This window comes from Populus nigra, chromosome 14 (genome assembly GCF_951802175.1).
Source record: "Populus nigra chromosome 14, ddPopNigr1.1, whole genome shotgun sequence".
Taxonomy (NCBI): Eukaryota; Viridiplantae; Streptophyta; class Magnoliopsida; order Malpighiales; family Salicaceae; genus Populus; species Populus nigra.
In genome coordinates this window covers 117991-137057 of record NC_084865.1, presented here as the reverse complement: position 1 = coordinate 137057, position 19067 = coordinate 117991, and the positions used below count along the sequence as shown (strand labels likewise).

The 19067-nt window shown below is 35.7% G+C and overlaps 4 protein-coding genes across 6 annotated transcripts; 2 read left to right on the top strand and 2 right to left on the bottom strand.

Annotated features, from left to right (window-relative positions):
* Positions 1–153: 153 nt before the first annotated feature.
* On the bottom strand, positions 154–6137 carry LOC133672876 (poly(ADP-ribose) glycohydrolase 1-like). 2 transcript variants are annotated; one of them, XM_062093431.1, is made up of 11 exons: positions 5844–6137; positions 5196–5381; positions 4891–5018; positions 4045–4249; positions 3793–3897; positions 3477–3595; positions 2399–2542; positions 1398–1536; positions 1099–1305; positions 725–787; positions 154–555 (listed from the first exon to the last, which is right to left on the bottom strand). In XM_062093431.1, exons 1-11 carry the CDS (start codon positions 6093–6095, stop codon positions 406–408), a joined length of 1698 nt encoding a protein of 565 aa, XP_061949415.1. In that variant the 5' UTR covers positions 6096–6137; the 3' UTR covers positions 154–405. The 2 variants fall into 2 exon arrangements, with proteins under 2 accessions (XP_061949415.1, XP_061949416.1); XM_062093432.1 differs by having other exon boundaries at positions 4915–5018.
* A 2607-nt stretch (positions 6138–8744) lies between these two features.
* Positions 8745–11847, bottom strand: LOC133672735 (4-hydroxy-tetrahydrodipicolinate reductase 2, chloroplastic). The gene is made up of 10 exons (XM_062093247.1): positions 11618–11847; positions 11368–11430; positions 11017–11254; positions 10525–10658; positions 10352–10426; positions 10155–10250; positions 9707–9816; positions 9518–9605; positions 9106–9193; positions 8745–9004 (listed from the first exon to the last, which is right to left on the bottom strand). The coding sequence occupies exons 1-9, from the start codon at positions 11717–11719 to the stop codon at positions 9128–9130; spliced, it is 972 nt and encodes a 323-aa protein (XP_061949231.1). The 5' UTR covers positions 11720–11847; the 3' UTR covers positions 8745–9004; positions 9106–9127.
* An 83-nt stretch (positions 11848–11930) lies between these two features.
* On the top strand, positions 11931–14839 carry LOC133672736 (6,7-dimethyl-8-ribityllumazine synthase, chloroplastic). The gene is made up of 8 exons (XM_062093248.1): positions 11931–12211; positions 12400–12518; positions 12620–12712; positions 12810–12905; positions 13072–13150; positions 13723–13769; positions 13856–13915; positions 14549–14839. The coding sequence occupies exons 1-8, from the start codon at positions 12085–12087 to the stop codon at positions 14585–14587; spliced, it is 660 nt and encodes a 219-aa protein (XP_061949232.1). The 5' UTR covers positions 11931–12084; the 3' UTR covers positions 14588–14839.
* A 110-nt stretch (positions 14840–14949) lies between these two features.
* On the top strand, positions 14950–18665 carry LOC133672734 (inactive glucose-1-phosphate adenylyltransferase small subunit 2, chloroplastic). 2 transcript variants are annotated; one of them, XM_062093246.1, is made up of 9 exons: positions 14950–16084; positions 16260–16550; positions 16675–16944; positions 17041–17208; positions 17357–17460; positions 17551–17662; positions 17811–17909; positions 18063–18182; positions 18381–18665. In XM_062093246.1, the coding sequence occupies exons 1-9, from the start codon at positions 15899–15901 to the stop codon at positions 18495–18497; spliced, it is 1467 nt and encodes a 488-aa protein (XP_061949230.1). In that variant the 5' UTR covers positions 14950–15898; the 3' UTR covers positions 18498–18665. The 2 variants fall into 2 exon arrangements, with proteins under 2 accessions (XP_061949230.1, XP_061949228.1); XM_062093244.1 differs by having other exon boundaries at positions 17548–17662.
* Positions 18666–19067: the final 402 nt, after the last annotated feature.

Below are 19067 nucleotides of genomic sequence, written 5' to 3'. Positions count from 1 at the left end.
ATTGGAAATGAAACACCAATAACGAAAATGGCAACTTGCATTCTTGTTGCCGAGATTCTTCCATGCCTAAATAACATTAATTTTGCACCAACATTACAGAAAAATAAAAATAAAAATACATCCTGATCAAATAATAATCTTCAAGAATCCCACTAACAAAAAAGATGATTAATTTTATAATAAAGAGCGGATCATAACATTTTTGAATGCCTATCATGGATTTGTTATGAAGAATATCCATGTCTTAGTTTGATTTACAAGGTCGAGCAAGCATTTTAAGATACTCAACAACTAGAGCAAAGTTGCATTTCTTACATGGAGAGAACTATTGGAATACGATAGATTAAAAAAGTGAAGCTACAAAGTTAATTACATAGTTAAAAAAATAAATAAACAACAAAAAAGTTAAGGAGCCTCGTGGGCAAATAGTGAAGGGAGCAGCCATGCAAAGAATCCCAAGTTAGTTTCCTTGTTGAATCTCTGAGAAGAGTACTCCACCAACATATACCAAAGGTCTCCGACCGTCCATCCATGCAACAGAATCCATCGACTTAACTGCAGAACAATGTAGCCATGAAGCATATATTAGCATGGCTTAGAACATAGAATATGAAAACGACAAAGATTGTAGTTTATTCTGATCAGCTTAATTAATTTCTTGGAGTAGATCATTTCCACACTTCCATAAAGAAGTGTTCACTAGTGCCGAGATTACTACAAGTACCTGATTCAGATTCTGCAATGATTTTAAGCCAAATGTGTAGTACAAAACGGAAGGTCTTAATGCCTGAAAGAAATGCACATTGGTTAAAGGAAATGTTGGTATCAAGCAGAAAAAAGGTAAGCTAGTTGAATAAAAGTTTCACTACTAGATGAGGCACCACACTACTACCAATTTCAAAAATTATTTCACAGTGGTTTATGTGATACATAAATTATGTACTCTACATGTTTGTGATGGTAATCCTGCAGTTGTTTGGTAAACAATACCTCCCACAGAAGGTCAAGATGTAAAAGCTGCTACTAAAAACTCTAACACTTCAACTCCCCTACATATCTTTTGATAGCTATTGCAAGTCAAGCTCAGCAAAAGATTACCTGAGAAGCTGCAAGCCACTGAATTATGGACTTTAGTTCAGGATCTCCACCAAAAGCTCCGCATCCCCAATTCCCTGTAGCAATACCAATTTTAGCTTCAGGGTCTTCACACCAACTACCCTTCTTGTCAGAATATCTGATCACTTGGTTTACAGATTCTTCTCCATTCAATGCAATTTCAACAGAAGTCGAGGGGGCTTCATCCATCTATTTCAAAGCAGGTTCATATCATTCTGAGTATAACAAATAAAAAGGAAATGAAAAGCAAAACACCCAGAAAAACACGGGAGAGCTCGCACCGGGAAGTCCTTCACCATAACATCATCATCTTTACCAGCTTGAATACAATGAGAACCTTTCAAACCACCATCTTGAAACAGTCTTTTATGGTCACATTTAGATTGATCCAAGAAGCCACAGAATGCCTTGTTGGTCTCCCTGTGAAAACCAAACAAGTAGGATTCAGAGCAATGAACAAAATTTCCCTCAACGCTGGTTAACAAGATAGTGAACCAACAGTTTAACAGGCTACATATATAGGCAATAAAGCCATGTCGAAAGACAAACCAATAGTGCGGTTCTCTTCATTGTTCTACATAATTTAACAGCTTCACATAGCAAACTCTGAAACGCTATTTAGATGCCATGCTAAATTATTGGTTATGAGTATGAATAACGAATTTCAACCACTGTCACAAAGGGCAAACTCATCTATCCCAAACCAAGCCACTCTAGTAAGTGTTTTCACAAAACATTGTCAAAAACTCTACATTGGAAGGAGGAGGAAGTAGACACAAGAACATACTATTTTCCGACCCAACCAGACTTAGCCTTCAGATTTTAGAGCTTCCTGGGTTCTCAATTAAAAGAGTCATATTAAATAAACACTGCCAGAGCATGTTCTAACTTGAAAGTTCTGTTTTTTTTTCCCTCAAAAGAAAATGGCATCAATTTTTCATGAAGGACCACTCAACATGCACAACCTTTTGGTCTGCATGGAAGAGCCTAAAAGGAGCTGATGAATCTAAAAGGGAGATTGTTCCTTTTGAGAAAGATGGAGAAAGTCATATTGTTCTTGAGCATAGACCGCTTGTCACATCTTTGAAACAACATGGCATTGTTTTTGGGGACATTTCTCTTTCTTTATTTACACAGAGGTGATTCTTCCTTGAATACAATTTTTCATATCGGTAACTCACAAATGAAACTTTTTACACTCTTCTATATATTCTCTCATAGAAAAATCTCCCTTTCAATTCATATGCAAGGGTGTGGCACTGGAAAACCAAATTTCACATACCGAAGGAGGTATTCAAGTTTATATTGTTCCATCCCTGCATTGCACAATGCATCTATGGCAACAATCCTGGTTCTACGTCTCCTGAAACTATCAACATCCTTTTCGTCCACATGGTCACCTGAAAAACGAAATGAAGAGGCATACCTGCACCAGTGTAAGAGCAGACTATGAGAAGAAATTGACTGCAACATTAGTTAACTTAAATCAGTATTCCGCTCATATGGGAATGCTTGTTATTTTAAATTTAGCAGATATAATAAAAATTTATATATTTCAACATTAATAAAGGAAGGATAGCAAACAAAGGCAGGCTAGATGTACACTAGTCAATCATGGATGAGAAGTCTTATCAATTAAGTAAAGTAGTTATATTTGAACCAACAGGAAGAAAAAACAGATTGAAAGATAAATCTTCTGCAAAAGTCATTAATTCATTAATAATACTCATAATACATCGTCACAAAAACTGTAGATTGACATTTTGGAGAGTATGCATGACTTTGGCACCTACAGAAGATGATATATTGCACAAGGACGTCATAATGCATATGGAACCAAGTCATTTTCATTTCTTCACATTTCTGGTTTATGGCATGCATCAACATGTAGAATTTCCACAAAGTAAAGAAACTGTGTGCTTGCTATCTAATTTCTCATTAAAAAACCATCAGAAATGGAATGGATTGTCCATTTTAGAAAATATAATTTCAGTTCCAAAAAAGTGTTTTGGTGCAAGCCAAGACACATAAAAAACAGCACACCATAGAAACACATACAGTTTGGTCTATGATAGTGACATTGGATAGATCTACACATTGAGAGTAACAAGGCTGTTAGCCCACCAGCTGGAAACTCATCAAGGGCATGATTAATTTCCAATTGTATATACTCCGATCTGTGCACTATACCTAGACACCAGTTTATAACACATCAATTCATATAACCTGAGAAACTAATTCATCAATTATCACATGCATACCATTGAAATTCATGTGATTCAAGGAACACAAAATAGATATGTTGCTTAATGATATATCCAAAATCAAGTTTCGGATTTCACCCACCAAGTTATGCTCACCCTGTGTAATTTGAGAATCTTTCGGCACCAACAATTTCAATAGCCTCATTGTCTTCCATGCAAGGTAAGAAAAGCATTCCAGCAATTAATTCAGGATTGATCATGAACCGGATTTCTTCCTAGAAAAGATAATAACGCAACAATGTTGAGGGTATCATTTAAGTAATATTGAAAGAAGATAACAGCAATTGTAACATGACAATAAGGAAAAATATGCAAGAAACAATAAAAGAAAAGAATGGTTGAATGAATAAATGGACTAATTTGAGTATGAACCATAAACAATGACATCAACAGTCCATAAAAAAGTCTATACCTGCACGCAGCCCCTATGAAGAGCACCACCTCCAAGATACTTGTTAGAAAAATCAACTTCAAGAGCTCCACTGGATTGGTCTTCGATGAAGCCTGAACTATGGACCTAGCAAGATGTAATGACCAGCTAAGAAGTAATTGTCTACAACTCAAGAAATGAAATTAAACAAATTACTGAATTAGGTTGATAATTTTACACATTATTTAAATTTGAACTTTCACTAGCTATGCACCAATCCATTTATCACCTTACCTCTAAAGTGCAGAGAGAAACAACAGATTTGATCCAAAAATCTGCCTTGGGATAAAAAACACACAAAGGAAGTTGTTCTAAAGGAAGAACCTTCCTCTCAAAGGAGACAGAGCCCTCAGGCATAGATAAACATATCCTTTCAAAATAATGTATAATACACTTTATTTTGTTCTCCTGCTTTTCACTGTAACTCGAATATATATCCCTGAGATGTGATGACGTGTCAGATGGATCTATTTTCCATGTCAAGAAAAACAGTTTAAAAGGAGTTCAATAAAACAGAAACAAGGTAAACCAAATTGAAGAGGCAAAACAAATTAGTAAATAGCATATATCACTAAAACTTTCATTTAACTCAACAGTGAAATGTGGCATAACAATATCCAGCAGAGACTCTTTATGTCACACTATACTGTTAGTGAGCTGCCAGGTCTTTTTCTTAAGAATATGGGTTTCGGAGATCCTAAACAACTGTGTTCAACACTCTCTGATGTTATAAAATATAGAGAAGAAGACATGAGAAGATGTTAACAATAATTCCTGTATCTTTTTGAACTGTTCAACTAATTTTTTTTCTTATAGAATATGGTTCGAGTTCCAGAACAAATAAGCATTTTATATGTGACACAGTAGCCTACAAAGATACACCTAAACCTCTAGCATGAAGTAATTATATGTCAGAATTAGTTTCCTTTTGAACAAAATATTGTCCCCATGAGAAAACAAAGGATGGATAGAGCCATATGAAAATACCAGTGGAATAGTAGCTAGCCTAGGTAGTGAAAATTTCAGGTCTAATACCCACAGCTCGTAGTTACTACATATGCATAAGTTCAAGATCTTCACCAAAGAAAGCTGAAGGTCACATACTCGAACAAATGATCAAAATTGATTGTTGGAAGACGTTTATCATCTCTATCAGAGACTGGAAACAAACAAAAGAAAGCGCATACAAGGAGAGAACCAATCAATTCCTGAAAAGTAACATTTGAGTAACATTATCAGTATATAATATTAAAAGTTGAAGAAATGCTTTTCTAAGTACATTATTAAACTGTAATTCACTTCTCCCATGACGCATTTGAAGCAGAATTCGAATCCAATAAAAAAAATGGTACTTGAGAAAAGAACAACTAAACACTCGGAGATACCTGACCGAGGAACACCACGCCAGCTTCTTGTGGACCCAACAGGCGAAAACCAGTTTTGACACCATTACGCAAGTTATCAGCATTTTGATAGTGAGACTCCAAAAGAGATGGCAATCTCAAGAGCAATTTAGCCAATGTTGGGACAACGTCAGCAAACCATTTTGCAGCCTCTTCCCGTGAAATCAGCTGCGTTAAACTCCTCCTCATCAGTACAATATATAAAACATCCTCTTTACTGCTAGAACATAATCTCAACCAAGCTAAAACAATCCAATAGACATCAGTTCGTGCATATGAAGATACTAAAAACATGTACTGAAAGCTCAAAACTTTATTAAAAAAACATCACGTTATATAAGACCAACTAAGAAGAAGTGAGAAATAATGGGTTTTCCTCAAATTACACTCCTAGCCTGAAACTGGCAACATTTCCTTCATAGTTCACTAATATGACAACTTTTCTGACAAAGTTTAGAACTTTGTAATCAATGAATCATATATAGGAGCAAAAGACATGATGCGTCTTTTTCAAATCACTCTCCTTGTAGAAAAGTTTGAACATCTTTAACCACCGAGCTTGAAAGATGCAATAAAAATTAGAGAACCCAGAAAACAAAAGAGAAAACCCAGTTGAGTTTGAGAGACTACCTCATCAAAGAAGAGAGCATAACCTTCATGGGAAAAAGGAGAGAGACGATGCAGAGAAGGGAGAGCAAGAGAATCTCTGATATTGGAAATAGCATTGAAAAGCAGTTCACCAGTGTCAACTTTGCTGTAAAAAGGTCCTTTGGAGAGTGTTTTGAGTAATTCAACAACTTGTGATGGCCAAAACAGATTTGATGAGCGAAGTAATAAAGGCAGAAACGGTAGCATCGACTTCAAATCTTCTCTATTCTCCATTTTCTCTTCCTCTGTCTCTTGTTGCGGTTATTCCAGGGAGACAGGCGCACACGAGTGAGTGTTCATATATATTTTTGTGTCTTGCTTTTTCGTTGATTTTTTTTTCTTGAATTATTATTATACATAAAAAATATATTTAAAAATGATATAATTATAAATTTTAACTACCGTAACCAAGATTGTTAAAATCATAATTTTAACATGATATAAAAAATACAATATAAACTTAGATTGTAAAAATAAATTGTAAAATCATAAGGAATTTTAAAATACATTAATAAAAAAATCAATTCAATTAATTTAGTCCTATAATACTAAAATGATATTAAATTCAATCCAATTTAACATTTTTCATTTCAATTTTCAGCCTATTATTTCAATTCAATTTAGTCCAATTAATTCAGTTCTATAATACTAAAATGACATTCAATTTAGTTCAATTCAACAGTTTTCAGTCTAATTTTCACCCAATTAATTCAATCCAATTAATTCAGTCAAGATATATACTGTGGCATTCAATTCAACAATTTTCAGTCCATTCAATTTTCACCTGATCAATTCAATCCATCCAATTTTCACCCGATCAATTCCATTCAATTCAATTCAATTCAACATTATACATATACAAATTACAGGATCGGGCACAATCAAAATTGTAATTAATAATTACAGGGTAACAGCTAACAATTCACGGTTATATTTTTACTTGAAGTAAAAAAAAACGTTAAAAACACTTACACATTAATTCTTTTATGTTAGAAAATAAATTATTCGACCCTAAGCGAGATGAGTTGAATAAACATGTTACCACTTTAGTTTTTGTATTTATTGGCACAGAAGGTTCTTAATATATTTAATTAAATGTATATATTGATTTTTTGATTTATAATTAAAATCTTTAAAAAGACAAACATGTTTGAAAAACTTGAATATATTTTTTTTTGCCAAAAATATTATCTGACTTGTAATGAAACGCGGGTTAATTAACTAGTTAGTGACTAAAACTAGATAAAATTCTAAGCTCTATCTACTTTTAGAAAATTAGAAAAAATAATTTGATTGTTATTAGTTCTTAAAAATTACTATAATTTTCATTGTTAAATTCAATGTAAAACCATTTAAAATTATAAGTTTAGATTCCCACTTATTTAGTATCTTACGAAACAAAACAAAAATTATTTACTGCCATCTGCAGTAGAAGGCAGGCTTCTGTGGTTAGACGTAGGACACAGACCAGTTTGCAATTCATACATATTCACGCGTGGACATTGCTTTGTAATTTTTACTATGATAGGAAACCAAATGCAGGCAAGGGTTTGGTGCATCGCTCGAAGAAAACACATATCATCGAATCCCATTCTTGAAGAAGGGTTTGGCAAACCAAGAAATAACTTTAAAATTGATGATAAATATTTTTTTGGCTTTATAAAAAAGGAATTTAGAGCCTAAGTCATGTTTAAAAGGTTAAAATACGTAGTGTTAATTCTTTGATAGGACGGTGGAGTTTGCATCCGTACCCAGCAACTTGATAAAAAATCATGCTAAGATAACATGGCTTAAGCTCTCTTTCATACTCAACATTTTTAAACATGGCTATAAGTTGAGTCCAGGTAAGCATAAATCTAATGAGCTACCAAACTCAATATCTTTAGACCTGGCTGCTTGTTGAGCTCAACAGGGCACAAGTCTAGTAAGTTGTCACCCAATGCCTTTGGGCATTGACACTATGTCTTGCCCAAATGAGTATGAGTCTTGTAAGTTATCAGACTTAGCACATTGATGATTGGTTACACGCCAAGCCTAATTGGATATAAACTCATCGATCTTAGGCTCGGTTGCTTGCCCAGCCCAATTGGACATGGATTTAACGTGTTACCAGACTCGAGTCCAAATTGAGTGAGTCTAGCAAGCTATTAGGCCCAACACTCTTGGATTTGACTGCTTGTTGAGCCTACTTAAGTATGAATCTAACAGATTGTCAAATTCATTCTCCTTAGTCTTGGCTGTACGCCAAGCCCAATTGAGCATAGATTTGACGACCTTCTCAACCCATAAACCTAGGGCTTGGTTGTATGCCAATCCTAATTAGGCAATTGTGCATGTGTCTAATGTGTTGCCTAGCTTAAGTGGACAACAATCTAACTTGTTGCCATACTCATTGACTATAAATGGCTAAAAATCTAAAAATCATTATAGGTCATAAAATTTTGCTTACTTATTCTTATGACTTTTAACATAAAATATCAATATTAGAGATATTTATCTCTTTATACCCATAGGTGTATCCAAGAAACTACGATATTTTCATCACATTAATATTGTATAAGAGATATTTATTTTTTAATAATGCTATCAAGATAAAATGACTCTCCAACTTCTTTACTTAAAGTTCATGAGTTATAAATGTGTCTGAATTATCCAGGTAAATCGATCATAATCTTCATTCTCAACAAAAAAAAAAACCTTTATAATTTTATAACATTTATTACATGAACAAACACTTTTGTTTTTAAAATCAAATCTAATTCTCTCATTTATTGTAACTATTTGCTTTTATTATCTAAGGGTCCGAATATCACTGCAGGGCAATTTTTTTTTTTTTTGGATAAAAACTCTATCTTGCTCTGTATTTGTCATCTTCGAAACAGGTTCCGCGTAAGTATTTCAACTATATCTGTCATTTGTAACGATGACACAAAAAGCAACAACATTTCCTAAAAAGCATCAATCCAACATTGCCTGCACTACCCAATCATAGTCCTGAGGGTTCATTGCAAAAAAAAAGCCACTCCACCTCATTTTTCTCACACTTGTTGCTCAAGTTTTCTTGCATGCTTGGGAGAGCTACCCTGCTCTCCCTCTCTCTCCCCGCCATAACAGCCGTCCCATTGAGGTTTAGCAGGATCCATCTAAGCATTCAATCAATTCTCTGTCAGTGCTCAATGAACCACAAACTATGTAGCAATGGAAGCGCCATTGCAAATGGATGAAATTAAAACGGTGAACTAACTTGTTGCTGTCATGACAGTTTATCACTTGTTACCCTCCCGCAAGATATCGATTATATTGTAGATCCGCTTGTCAGCCTTCGATTGAATCTGCGTTTTAATCACATTTAAAATTTCTACTGACAATCAACTTAGAAACCACAGCAAAATTTCTCAATAACAAATTTATTCCCAGTACACATTAATCTTCAAATAGAGAAAATACTACAGAAGAACTATAAAGTAGATGAGGTAGTAGTAGTAGTTACGAGTGCTACAACAATGAGTTTCGAATCTTTGAATAAGGTCCGAGCAGGAAAAAAATTGGCAGTAGGGCCGTTTTCTGTCAAGGTTTTATGCCACTATGAATATGTACGTGGCTTTATGGGGAGCACTAACAGCTAAATTAAGTGTGAAGCAGGTGAAGAATTTTACCTTCTCAGCAAGGAAAAGTACAGCGTCAATGGCGCCCTCAGCATATATCGATCTACCGCACACATTATGTTGAAACTCCAAAGAAACACTGCAAGAAAAGAAATCAGAAAATATATTTGTTTTCAACAAAGAGAGAAAAATAAACACAGAATCCAAATGAAAATGACTAATCAGGATGTTTGTTCTTACGTTTTACCAGGTGATGACAGATAATAGAACTGAAATGCATGACCAGACAAATACTCATCTGGAACTCCCACCAACTCTTTTTGTTCCTTGGGATCCCGAATCATTTCTATCTGGACAAACTCAGCAGAAAATCATATAAAAAAGACAGCACATTTTTTGGGACCAGTTGCCATAACAACATACGACCAAATCCTCTATGCAAACACTTACAAGACAGCAAGGTTGACAAGAAGTTCAAACCGGAAAAGCGGTGTCGAATGAAGGCTGGGATTAAGGATATTATGACTGAACTTCATGATCAAATTTCAATTTCTTTTGTAATCATGTCAAATTTCAACTTTTACATGTACTATGATGAACAAAGCAAATGAAGCGTGGATTTCAGTATTTTCCAGTGAATATAAGAATAAGTTATGCTGTAATGAAATGTGAAAAGCTTTAAAGCCACCTGATCATCAAAAGACACCCCCAATTTCTTGAAGCAAGAAATGACAGCCTTGGCAGTTGCAGATGTGTCCAACTTTGCTGCTTGATGGGACTCCACCTAAGAATCAAAGAGGTCAGCAAATATTAGAACTACTGTAACAACTCAAGTGAGGAAAAGAACTTCTTTGCTGAAAAGGAATCAATGCAGAAAGACATTACATGAAGGGAGTATCCAGAGAAAGCACCAGGAAATTGCTTAGCCATCATGTCCATAGCTGCAAGAAATGCAACCACCTATCTAAAAGAAAAAACCCGTTAGTACAGAGAACATATTAGGCTAAATAGCATTGGAATCCATTTCATATAACATTAGAGGCACTGAATCCCATCACCTGTCTCCCCATTTGTGGAGAGATTACTGCATAAACTTTGGAGTCATCCACAGTCTTGTATAATCTATCCCTGTCTCCGCCAGTAGTTCCCATAACAAATGGAACCCCAACTTTACAATACAGATCTGCATTATCTACACATCACAAAAGAGGAAAAGGGAAGTCAAAAGATTAAAAGAGGATCCATAAATGAAGTAAACAAAATCATGGCTATTTTCCATGCAATTCTAAGGTAAAAAATCCTAGATGCAACAGAAAACTAAAATAATTGAAAAAACTTTAATTAGAATATCCATATCCCATATTTTGCAGCACCAAAGTATTTTCTTTTCAAGTAGTAAAGGTTGCCAATTAAAAAACAATTCCCAATTGAACTCAGAGTAAAATAGCAAACCTATGAATTTTGCAGAGTTGAGCTACCAAGTAAATTCCCTTTTGCGAAATAATTAAGATTTCTTCTATTTCAAGTGTCATAAGCTCCAAGAATCTTACCATTCACCAAAGTAGGCAGAGTGTAATCAACCACAATCATGTTCGGATACTCATTATAAAGGGAAGCGAGCACACTATCTCTTTCAGAAGGACCATGAATTTTAATCTCATTCCCACAAACTTCCACAGCATTACCAGCCCCATATTCGGGGCCAAATGATTTTGGAAGAATTTGAAGTCCAGCAGAATTCGCTGCCATTATAACAGAACTCCCCATTTTGCCATTACAGCCATTTACCTCCAATTACAAAATAATACAAATTTATAACATCCAAAATCATTTTCCCACAAATGACGAAACAATTCATATCAGCTTACCAATTAATGAGTAAAAAAAATAGCACATCTTACCATGATAGGAACAGCAGTACTTTTGGTTGACATGGACATAACAACCACAAAAGGTTTCCGTTTCTGATGTCACAAAACAAAAACAAGTTAATGTATTAAAGGGTGTTAGCAAAGCTTGTTAATGTTACATTTTTTGCGTTGCCCTCTTTGTCTATATTGATTTATGCAGAAAGCAAAACAAAAAAGGGAAAAGCTTTGGTTCTAAAAACAATGAAAGCAGTAAAAAGATAGCTGCGGCTTTTGACATCACCTGATAATGGTTGGTGAAGAAACGAGTTCGATTAGAGTTAAGTGGATTGCAAAGAAAGGGCGGTTTTAATGGCTGCTTAAGCTCTGCCCCTTGAACCCACATTTTTCGCTTCACAAGGAGGAGGAGATAGTGATTTGGTTTAGGGTTTTAGGGGGTTCCCCACTAATCGAATAGTGAAGTAAAGCCAGCAAACCACTCGAGTTGATCCAAAAGTAAAAACACTAGATTGATGTCAGACGTTTCAAAATGAAAACGGTCGTTTTGTAAGAAAGAAATGGACTTCACGTTTGCAACCAGCAAACAAAACCCGGGTTCGGATCCAATGTTGACAACCCATTTATGGCATGTGTCTTAAGCTTAAGACTGAGGGAGATTAAGTGGGGTTTTGTATAGGTTCTTTCATTTTCTCTTGTCAATCACCAAAATCTTTTCTTTCCTTGTCTTAAGAGAATCAAAAGAAAAAGGAAATGGCTTTTCTGTCTGCTTCAACCAAAGCGTTAATATCGAATTCAGTTCTTTTTCACCATCAAAATCGGAGCTTTTTGCCTCCCCATCAGAAACCAACGCAATTATCCTTCTCTTCCTCTTCTACTGGTGAGCCATTTCTTTTTCAATCCAAATTACTAGTATTAATTAATGTGAAAGATGATTTCTTATGATGTTAATTCATTGGGATTCAACTCTACTGCAATCTATGATAATTAATGTTGAGTATTTTTCTCTTCTTGGATGGTAATTGAGAAAGATCGTTTCTTTGTGATATTGATTTCAAAACTTTTCAGGATTTGGGACGATTAGCATTGCCTTCGAGAGGAAAGGGCGGCCATCCTTGGTGGGAACAGCAGCTGTTAGGCACTTGGAAGGGTCAGTTACCAGTACTGAGGGACTTCGCTTTGCAGTGGTGAGTTTTTCTTCTTTTTTCTTTTCACAGTTTATTTAGGTTTTCGTTTGAATTGATTGTTGTAATTTGTTGACATTGATGATTGGAAACAACATTCAAAGGTCGTGGCCCGGTTCAATGAGATTATTACAAGGCCACTTTTAGAGGGAGCTGTTGCAACTTTCAAGAAATATTCAGTCAAAGAAGACATTGATGTAGGCAAACTGTTTTATTTTAGAAGCTTTTTTTCGAATATGCTTTCTTTTTGTTTGTAAATTTTGATTAGGGTTGTTTTCATGTATTTCTCTTCAGGTTGTGTGGGTTCCCGGTAGTTTTGAAATAGGCATTGTTGCAGAAAGGCTAGGCAAGTCGGGAAAATATAATGCGGTTGTGTGCATTGGAGCTGTGGTATGAATGATTTCTCTTCATAACCTTGAAAGAAGTTATTACTTGATGAAATGTTAGTAGTGAAATGCGTTAGGAGGGGTGGCTTCCTCCTCATTTTTCTTTCATTGAAGCACATGTTTACAGGCTGACCCTGATATGTGAATTATTTTCTTGTTGTTAAAGATAGGTAAGAGGTGATACTACTCACTATGATGCTGTCGCTAATTCAGCAGCATCTGGAGTACTTTCTGCTGGTTTAAAGTCAGGTTGGTAGTTACACTCTGCTGGTTTTATTGCTTGGTTTTGAAACGATGTTGTTCTCTGTTGACCAGGGTTTTAAAAGTTTGTCCTTGACTGTAGTAATTACCTTATTCTGTACAAGTTTCTGTGACATATTATATCATATTGTAAAGTGAATATGGAAAGGCAACATGGGCTCAAAGATGCTAGCAATCACCTATGAAGAGTGGTTGTTGTTGTCATTATTGCATCAAATATTACTGTGGTGTGTGTAATACTTGGCAAAACTGATGAAACACTCTCATCTAATGTTCTTCACACATCATACACGTGTGTCAGAGTGTGCATCGTCACACACTACCAACTCTTTATTCTGTAGATGTCATTTAGCATCAAATATGTTCTGTTTCTGCCTATCACTTGGAGAACTGAGAAATTGCGTTCTCCTTTAATGTAACACATACTTGCTTTGTCAACCCTTAAGGAAATGATCTTGCTTCTGCTGCCTGTCAGTTTACTGCTGCTCTCTCCATTTTTGTTGAAAGGCTTCCCACTTCCCAGTGAAAAACTGATGATGCTTTTTCTTGAGAATTTGCAGGGGTTCCATGTATATTTGGTGTTCTGACATGCGAGGACATGGAACAGGTGAAAGAAGCATTTAAATAAAACCAAGACCCATAGGTTTCTTTCAAGAATGTTTCATCTGAGAACTTTTGTTTTGATAATTGCAGGCGATAAATCGAGCTGGTGGAAAATCAGGGAATAAGGGTGCTGAGGCTGCTCTGACAGCAGTAAGTTGATTAAATGCTGTTAAATGCTTTGGATAAGTGCGTGTGCACTGATTAATTATGTTCTAGTATTTAATTCTGTGTCTTCTGCCAGCATGCTTATTCTTAATTTCTTTCTCAATTTTCTTCAGCATATTTCTTCCTTCATTAAAACTTAGTGGGATAGGAGGTGGAGGGTGAGTCTTCATCTACATGGTTGTCAGTAAACAATACATTTTTATTAGCAGAACTGAATTTTGTGAGGTGTTGTGGGTGGTGCAAAGAAGTGTTGCCTAGTTGCTCAGCTGAGACCATTGTCCTTTAGGCTCATGCTTCAAAATTTACATTCTTAATGCATGCAATGGTTCAATAAGCTTTTCTACTTAGTTTCTGATGTACCCTCTACTTCTTGTCAATGTGAGAACTGTTTCATTGATGCCAAGACATAAAGATACAATGAAGCCCATTTTGTTCTTATCACACCATGGTTATTTCCTTTTGCTAGTAATATAACAACTTGATCTATCTAAAAATTTGGAATCACTAGTTGTACTTCTTCCTGGCTGAGATATAACAAGAGAAGAAAATAAATTACCTTTTTGAATCTTTTGACTGGATAATTTAATTAATTTTTTTTTAATTTGTTTTGTATTGCAGATTGAGATGGCATCCTTGTTTGAGCACCATCTAAAGTAATGGTACTGTCGCTTTGAGGAGAGTTTATCAAATCCTTTATACCCAGTATCATCTTGTCCTGGGAATGACTGAACTCGTATTTTCATTTTCTTTGAAACTGCTAGAATTTTTTGAGAATTTGATGAGACAATAAATGGGCAGCCTCAACATCTCAGATGATAGTCAGCCATTTGTCTATTGCAATTATTTTCCTTAATTCATGAAATTGCATAGGCAATGGAAGAGACATTAGAACTATGTTAACTGCTCACATATCTTGACATGTCAAATGAATATGAATAGATAGAACTACCTAAGTTTGACAAGAAATGCCTTAAAGCTATTTCTGGAAAGAAAGATGAACGAAAGGATTATTTATTATTCTGTTAGTTCTTTAGGAACTGTGTTCGTTGTCTTACGTTATTTCTCCTTGTCTCCTCACCAGTGGAGAATACTGCCTTAATATTTCATGAACAGAACAGCCATAATATTTCTCACTCCGGCCATCTTGTAGCTGTTTTCTGCATGTGAAGAAAAGGAATGCAGAAAACAGAATTCCCCATGAAGCTACGCTGTATTGTAAATGTGCAGATGAGGGGATGGAAGAATGAAAAGAACAAAGAGAGAAAAAGAGACGGCTGGCCATAACCCCATGAACCTGAGACAATGCCTTCCTTGATAACCACTCTATTCCAAAATGCCAGGCACTAGCTATTGCCCTTCAAGCTTCCTTCTCAGACAAAATGACCAAACTGTCCCAATCAATCTTGCTTGTTGCCCTTTCTCTTTTGTCCCAAAACAAAGGACAAGGGAAATGAACCGAGAGCCATTCTCAGAAGGCTGCAAGGACAATGTGGTAAATCTATCGGGTGGTCTAATGCTCTTGTCATAGGGCTGTTATGTACCATTAACTTGGCTAAGACGAACAAATAAAGTGAACAAAGCGCAATCGAGCCAAGGAATAAAGATTAAACGAAAAAAAAGGCGACACGAAGCTTAGAATCAAAGTTAAACATAGTATCACAAACAAAGCTGCCCACATGAACCGTGAAAGCTTGTCATTGTGCTGGCACAGTTTGTAAGTATGAGTTACGGCTAGCTTTTTTTGTGACTATGTCTGGCACAGTCTGCAAATACAAGCCATGCAAGGAAGATTTCTCTTTGCAATAGCCAGCAGGAAGAAGAAATCAAAATATTCTCTTCCATTCGACTCTTTTAAATCTGCAATGCAGAGAGAAGATGCTAAGCAATATACATTGAAAGATCATAATTTTGACTGAGGGTTCATCTTCATACACTGATACATCATATGGTCTATTGCTCTCTCTTGACATGGTGATATTGCAGCTTTCTGGTCCCACCCCTGTAAATCCCCAAGCAAAGTTCTCCATCCTTGAATTGGCTCATAGTAGTCGAAAGCATTTAACAACTTTATCTTCTTTCTCTTTGCCAAGTTTGTTCATATCCAATTCTCAGCAACCTCAACACCCCATATCCTCATTCTCTCCAGTAAATCAGGTCAATTTTTCTTCTTTTGTAGCCTGCCTTAGTTTCAACTTTCTGCTATTGATCTTCCAATCGATATATATAACTTTAAAATGAAAGCTACCATTTAGTTTGTAAATGTAGTTTTTGCCAAGGTTTGGAAATGCTTAGCATGTGTGTATAACGTTTGAGAATTCATCTATGGCAGAGTGTTGCAGCTATTGTATTTGGAGACGGATCAGAGTCAAGACTCTATCCATTGACAAAGAGAAGATCAGAAGGAGCCATTCCGTTAGGAGCAAAGTACAGAATCGTTGATGCAGTTATCAGCAACTGTATTAACAGTAACATAAACAAGATATATGCTCTAACACAATATAACTCTACTTATCTCAATTCTCACCTCTCAAGAGCATATTCTGGCTTAGGCCTTGGAAAAGATGGGTTTGTTGAAGTTATTGCAGCATATCAGAGTCTTGAAGAGCAAGGCTGGTTTCAGGTCTACTAGCTTGTCTACTTTCATAACACATTTGTACTCGATGCTTATAGCTTTATTCCATGAGGGGCCAGACTACGATCCACAAAGCCAATGTGATCATTTCTGTTTATTTTTTTTTTATCAGGGAACTGCTGATGCTATAAGAAGGTGCTTGTGGGTACTGGAAGAGCACCAAGTGTCCGAGTTTCTTGTCCTTCCTGGCCACCATCTCTACAGAATGGACTACCAGAAACTAGTAGAAGTCCATCGAAGAAGCCAGGCTGATATAACAATTGCAGCTTTGAATTCAACAAGAGATCAAGACCCAGGTTTTGGCACCTTAAAAGTGAATTCAGTAAATGAAGTTGCAGAGTTCCACGTGAAGTCAGAGAGGGAGCCAATGATTGTCCCTTCGGTAAGTTGATTTCAGTAATATTCTCCTCTATATAGTTATGATACTGCAAAACCCAGTGGGGATCATGTTCTCTAAATAATCTCTGCTAAACTGCAGGCTCAAAGTTCCCAAGCATTCAATGATAATGCTTATAGGAAGTTATCAAGCATGGGGATCTATCTTGTTAATAGAGATATTATGACAAAGCTTCTAAATGAATACTTCCCCCAGGCAAATGAATTCGGAACTGAAGTGATACCTGGCGCAATTTCGATTGGAATGAAGGTCTGACTAGATTTAGCTATTTAGGCATTAATTTTGACATTAACTTTTGTTTCTATGTAATAAAATTCATTCCAAATATGTAATGATGTTTCCGTTTCTTTTATGAGCTTTGATTCATGAGAAGGTGCTGATTACGTGCATGGAGCAGGTTCAAGCTTATGCATTTGATGGATACTGGGAGGACATGAGTAGCATTTCAGCATTTTATCAAGCAAACATGGAATGCATAAAGGGATTAAACATGGGATACAAGTCAGTGTTTTCTCTTCGAGGAAGGCTGAAAGTATAACACCTATGATGGCCTCTCACTAACGCACACAAACTTCATTTCTTTCCTAGCAGCTTCTACGATAAAGATGCTCCTCTATACACCATGCCTCGCTATCTGCCTCCATCTACTATAATTGATGCTGTCATAACAGACAGTGTGGTTGGAGATGGTTGCATCCTTAATGTAAGAATAACATTTCCATCTCCCTCCCATGTTTCTCCCTTCTGCCCAAAGTAAGGAATATGCTGTCGTAGATTGTGTTTGATCTTGTTTCTGAATCTGTCTTGCTTTTGTTTCCTGAAAATGTGCCTTTGGCCTTAATTAAGAGTAGAGGTGCAAGATAAAAGGAACAGTTCTTGGTATGAGGACAACCATTGGAGAAAAGGCCATCATTGAAGATTCAGTCATCATGGGCTCTGATATCTATCAAGTAAGGGTGGTTCTTTTTTCTTTTTTTTTAATAACCTTTCACTTTTTCCTGTTGCTAAAGAAATATAAGCACATTTTCTGGTAAAAAACCTATGCATATTTGCACACATTCCTCCAATTATGTATGACCAACTGAAATGTGGTTGTTCAACAGAAAGACTATATCCAAAGGAGTAGCAAGGAGGGCATGGCAGTTCCGATAGGAATTGGTGATGAGACTCACATAAAGAAAGCTATTATAGATAAGAATGCAAGGATTGGCAGAAATGTAATGGTATGTAAAATCTAAGCATATCAAATTAGCAACCAAATCCAATGCCAAAGCTAGTCATGTACACAAAAATACAATCGATTTCAGAATGTCAAGGTGCAAGTCCAAGGCATTATTAAAACAGGATTGTCTCTGTGGGACTGAGTATTGAGTTCCTGTCATTCCTTACTGGTGTAACATCCATGCAATTATGTTATGCAGATTATTAACAAAGACAATGTGCAAGAAAGCAACAGGGAGGCCAATGGCTACATAATCAGTGGAGGAATAGTGGTGGTTCTAGAGAGTGCAGTGATCCCAGATGGCAGCATTTTATGATATGTTTGAACGTTGAACAACATGATTATCATTCTTTTATTTCTCAATTTGATTAAAACAAAATGTATACTGACATTTTTTGGAGGAGTGAGTGATCTCTATGCCACTTGGAATGTCATTCAACATGCAATTGACAATAAAATTTAATTCTTTCAGTGATTTTCTACAGCTATGAACTTTTGATACTTTTCACACATTTTACATCCTTAAACTATCTTACATGTGCAAATTAATGACCATATTTTAGGAATTAGGAATGGCACAAATTTCTTCCCAAAGTTAGTCAAGGGACTGTTTAATTAATTGTGATAAACTACGTACAGGGACTAGCTTATAATTAACTCTAGAATGTTGGGCAAGAAAGAAAAAGTTTAAAAGCTGAAAAACTGAAAAACCAAAGGATTCAAGCAACATAAAAAATAAAAAATCACATATTGGTTAACAATCACTTTGTTTGTATTCAAGTTATACAACTTAGCCTTTAGACATTGAGCTATAGCCAACAAATATACACTTCTCACTTGTCTCATCTAGCTTGTGCCTCTTTTCTTTAGGTATTTGAGCATACCA

What these genes read in the sequence shown, in the direction of transcription:
- LOC133672735 (XM_062093247.1), bottom strand. Translation starts at nt 11,719, where the DNA reads ATGTGGGTTCAAGGGGCAGAGCTTAAGCAGCCATTAAAACCGCCCTTT. An exon ending in TCTTCACCAACCATTATCAG is followed by an intron (nt 11,431 to 11,617) that starts GTGATGTCAAAA and finishes TTGTGACATCAG; the next exon opens with AAACGGAAACCTTTTGTGGT. An exon ending in TCTCTGGATACTCCCTTCAT is followed by an intron (nt 10,251 to 10,351) that starts GTAATGTCTTTC and finishes TTTGATTCTTAG; the next exon opens with GTGGAGTCCCATCAAGCAGC.
- LOC133672734 (XM_062093244.1), top strand. Translation starts at nt 15,899, where the DNA reads ATGGTGATATTGCAGCTTTCTGGTCCCACCCCTGTAAATCCCCAAGCA. An exon ending in CATTCTCTCCAGTAAATCAG is followed by an intron (nt 16,085 to 16,259) that starts GTCAATTTTTCT and finishes CATCTATGGCAG; the next exon opens with AGTGTTGCAGCTATTGTATT. An exon ending in AAGAGCAAGGCTGGTTTCAG is followed by an intron (nt 16,551 to 16,674) that starts GTCTACTAGCTT and finishes TTTTTTTATCAG; the next exon opens with GGAACTGCTGATGCTATAAG.
- LOC133672736 (XM_062093248.1), top strand. Translation starts at nt 12,085, where the DNA reads ATGGCTTTTCTGTCTGCTTCAACCAAAGCGTTAATATCGAATTCAGTT. An exon ending in AGGGACTTCGCTTTGCAGTG is followed by an intron (nt 12,519 to 12,619) that starts GTGAGTTTTTCT and finishes CAACATTCAAAG; the next exon opens with GTCGTGGCCCGGTTCAATGA. An exon ending in CAGTCAAAGAAGACATTGAT is followed by an intron (nt 12,713 to 12,809) that starts GTAGGCAAACTG and finishes ATTTCTCTTCAG; the next exon opens with GTTGTGTGGGTTCCCGGTAG.
- LOC133672876 (XM_062093431.1), bottom strand. Translation starts at nt 6,095, where the DNA reads ATGGAGAATAGAGAAGATTTGAAGTCGATGCTACCGTTTCTGCCTTTA. An exon ending in ATGCTCTCTTCTTTGATGAG is followed by an intron (nt 5,382 to 5,843) that starts GTAGTCTCTCAA and finishes AGTTTAACGCAG; the next exon opens with CTGATTTCACGGGAAGAGGC. An exon ending in CATTGCAGAATCTGAATCAG is followed by an intron (nt 556 to 724) that starts GTACTTGTAGTA and finishes ATTGTTCTGCAG; the next exon opens with TTAAGTCGATGGATTCTGTT.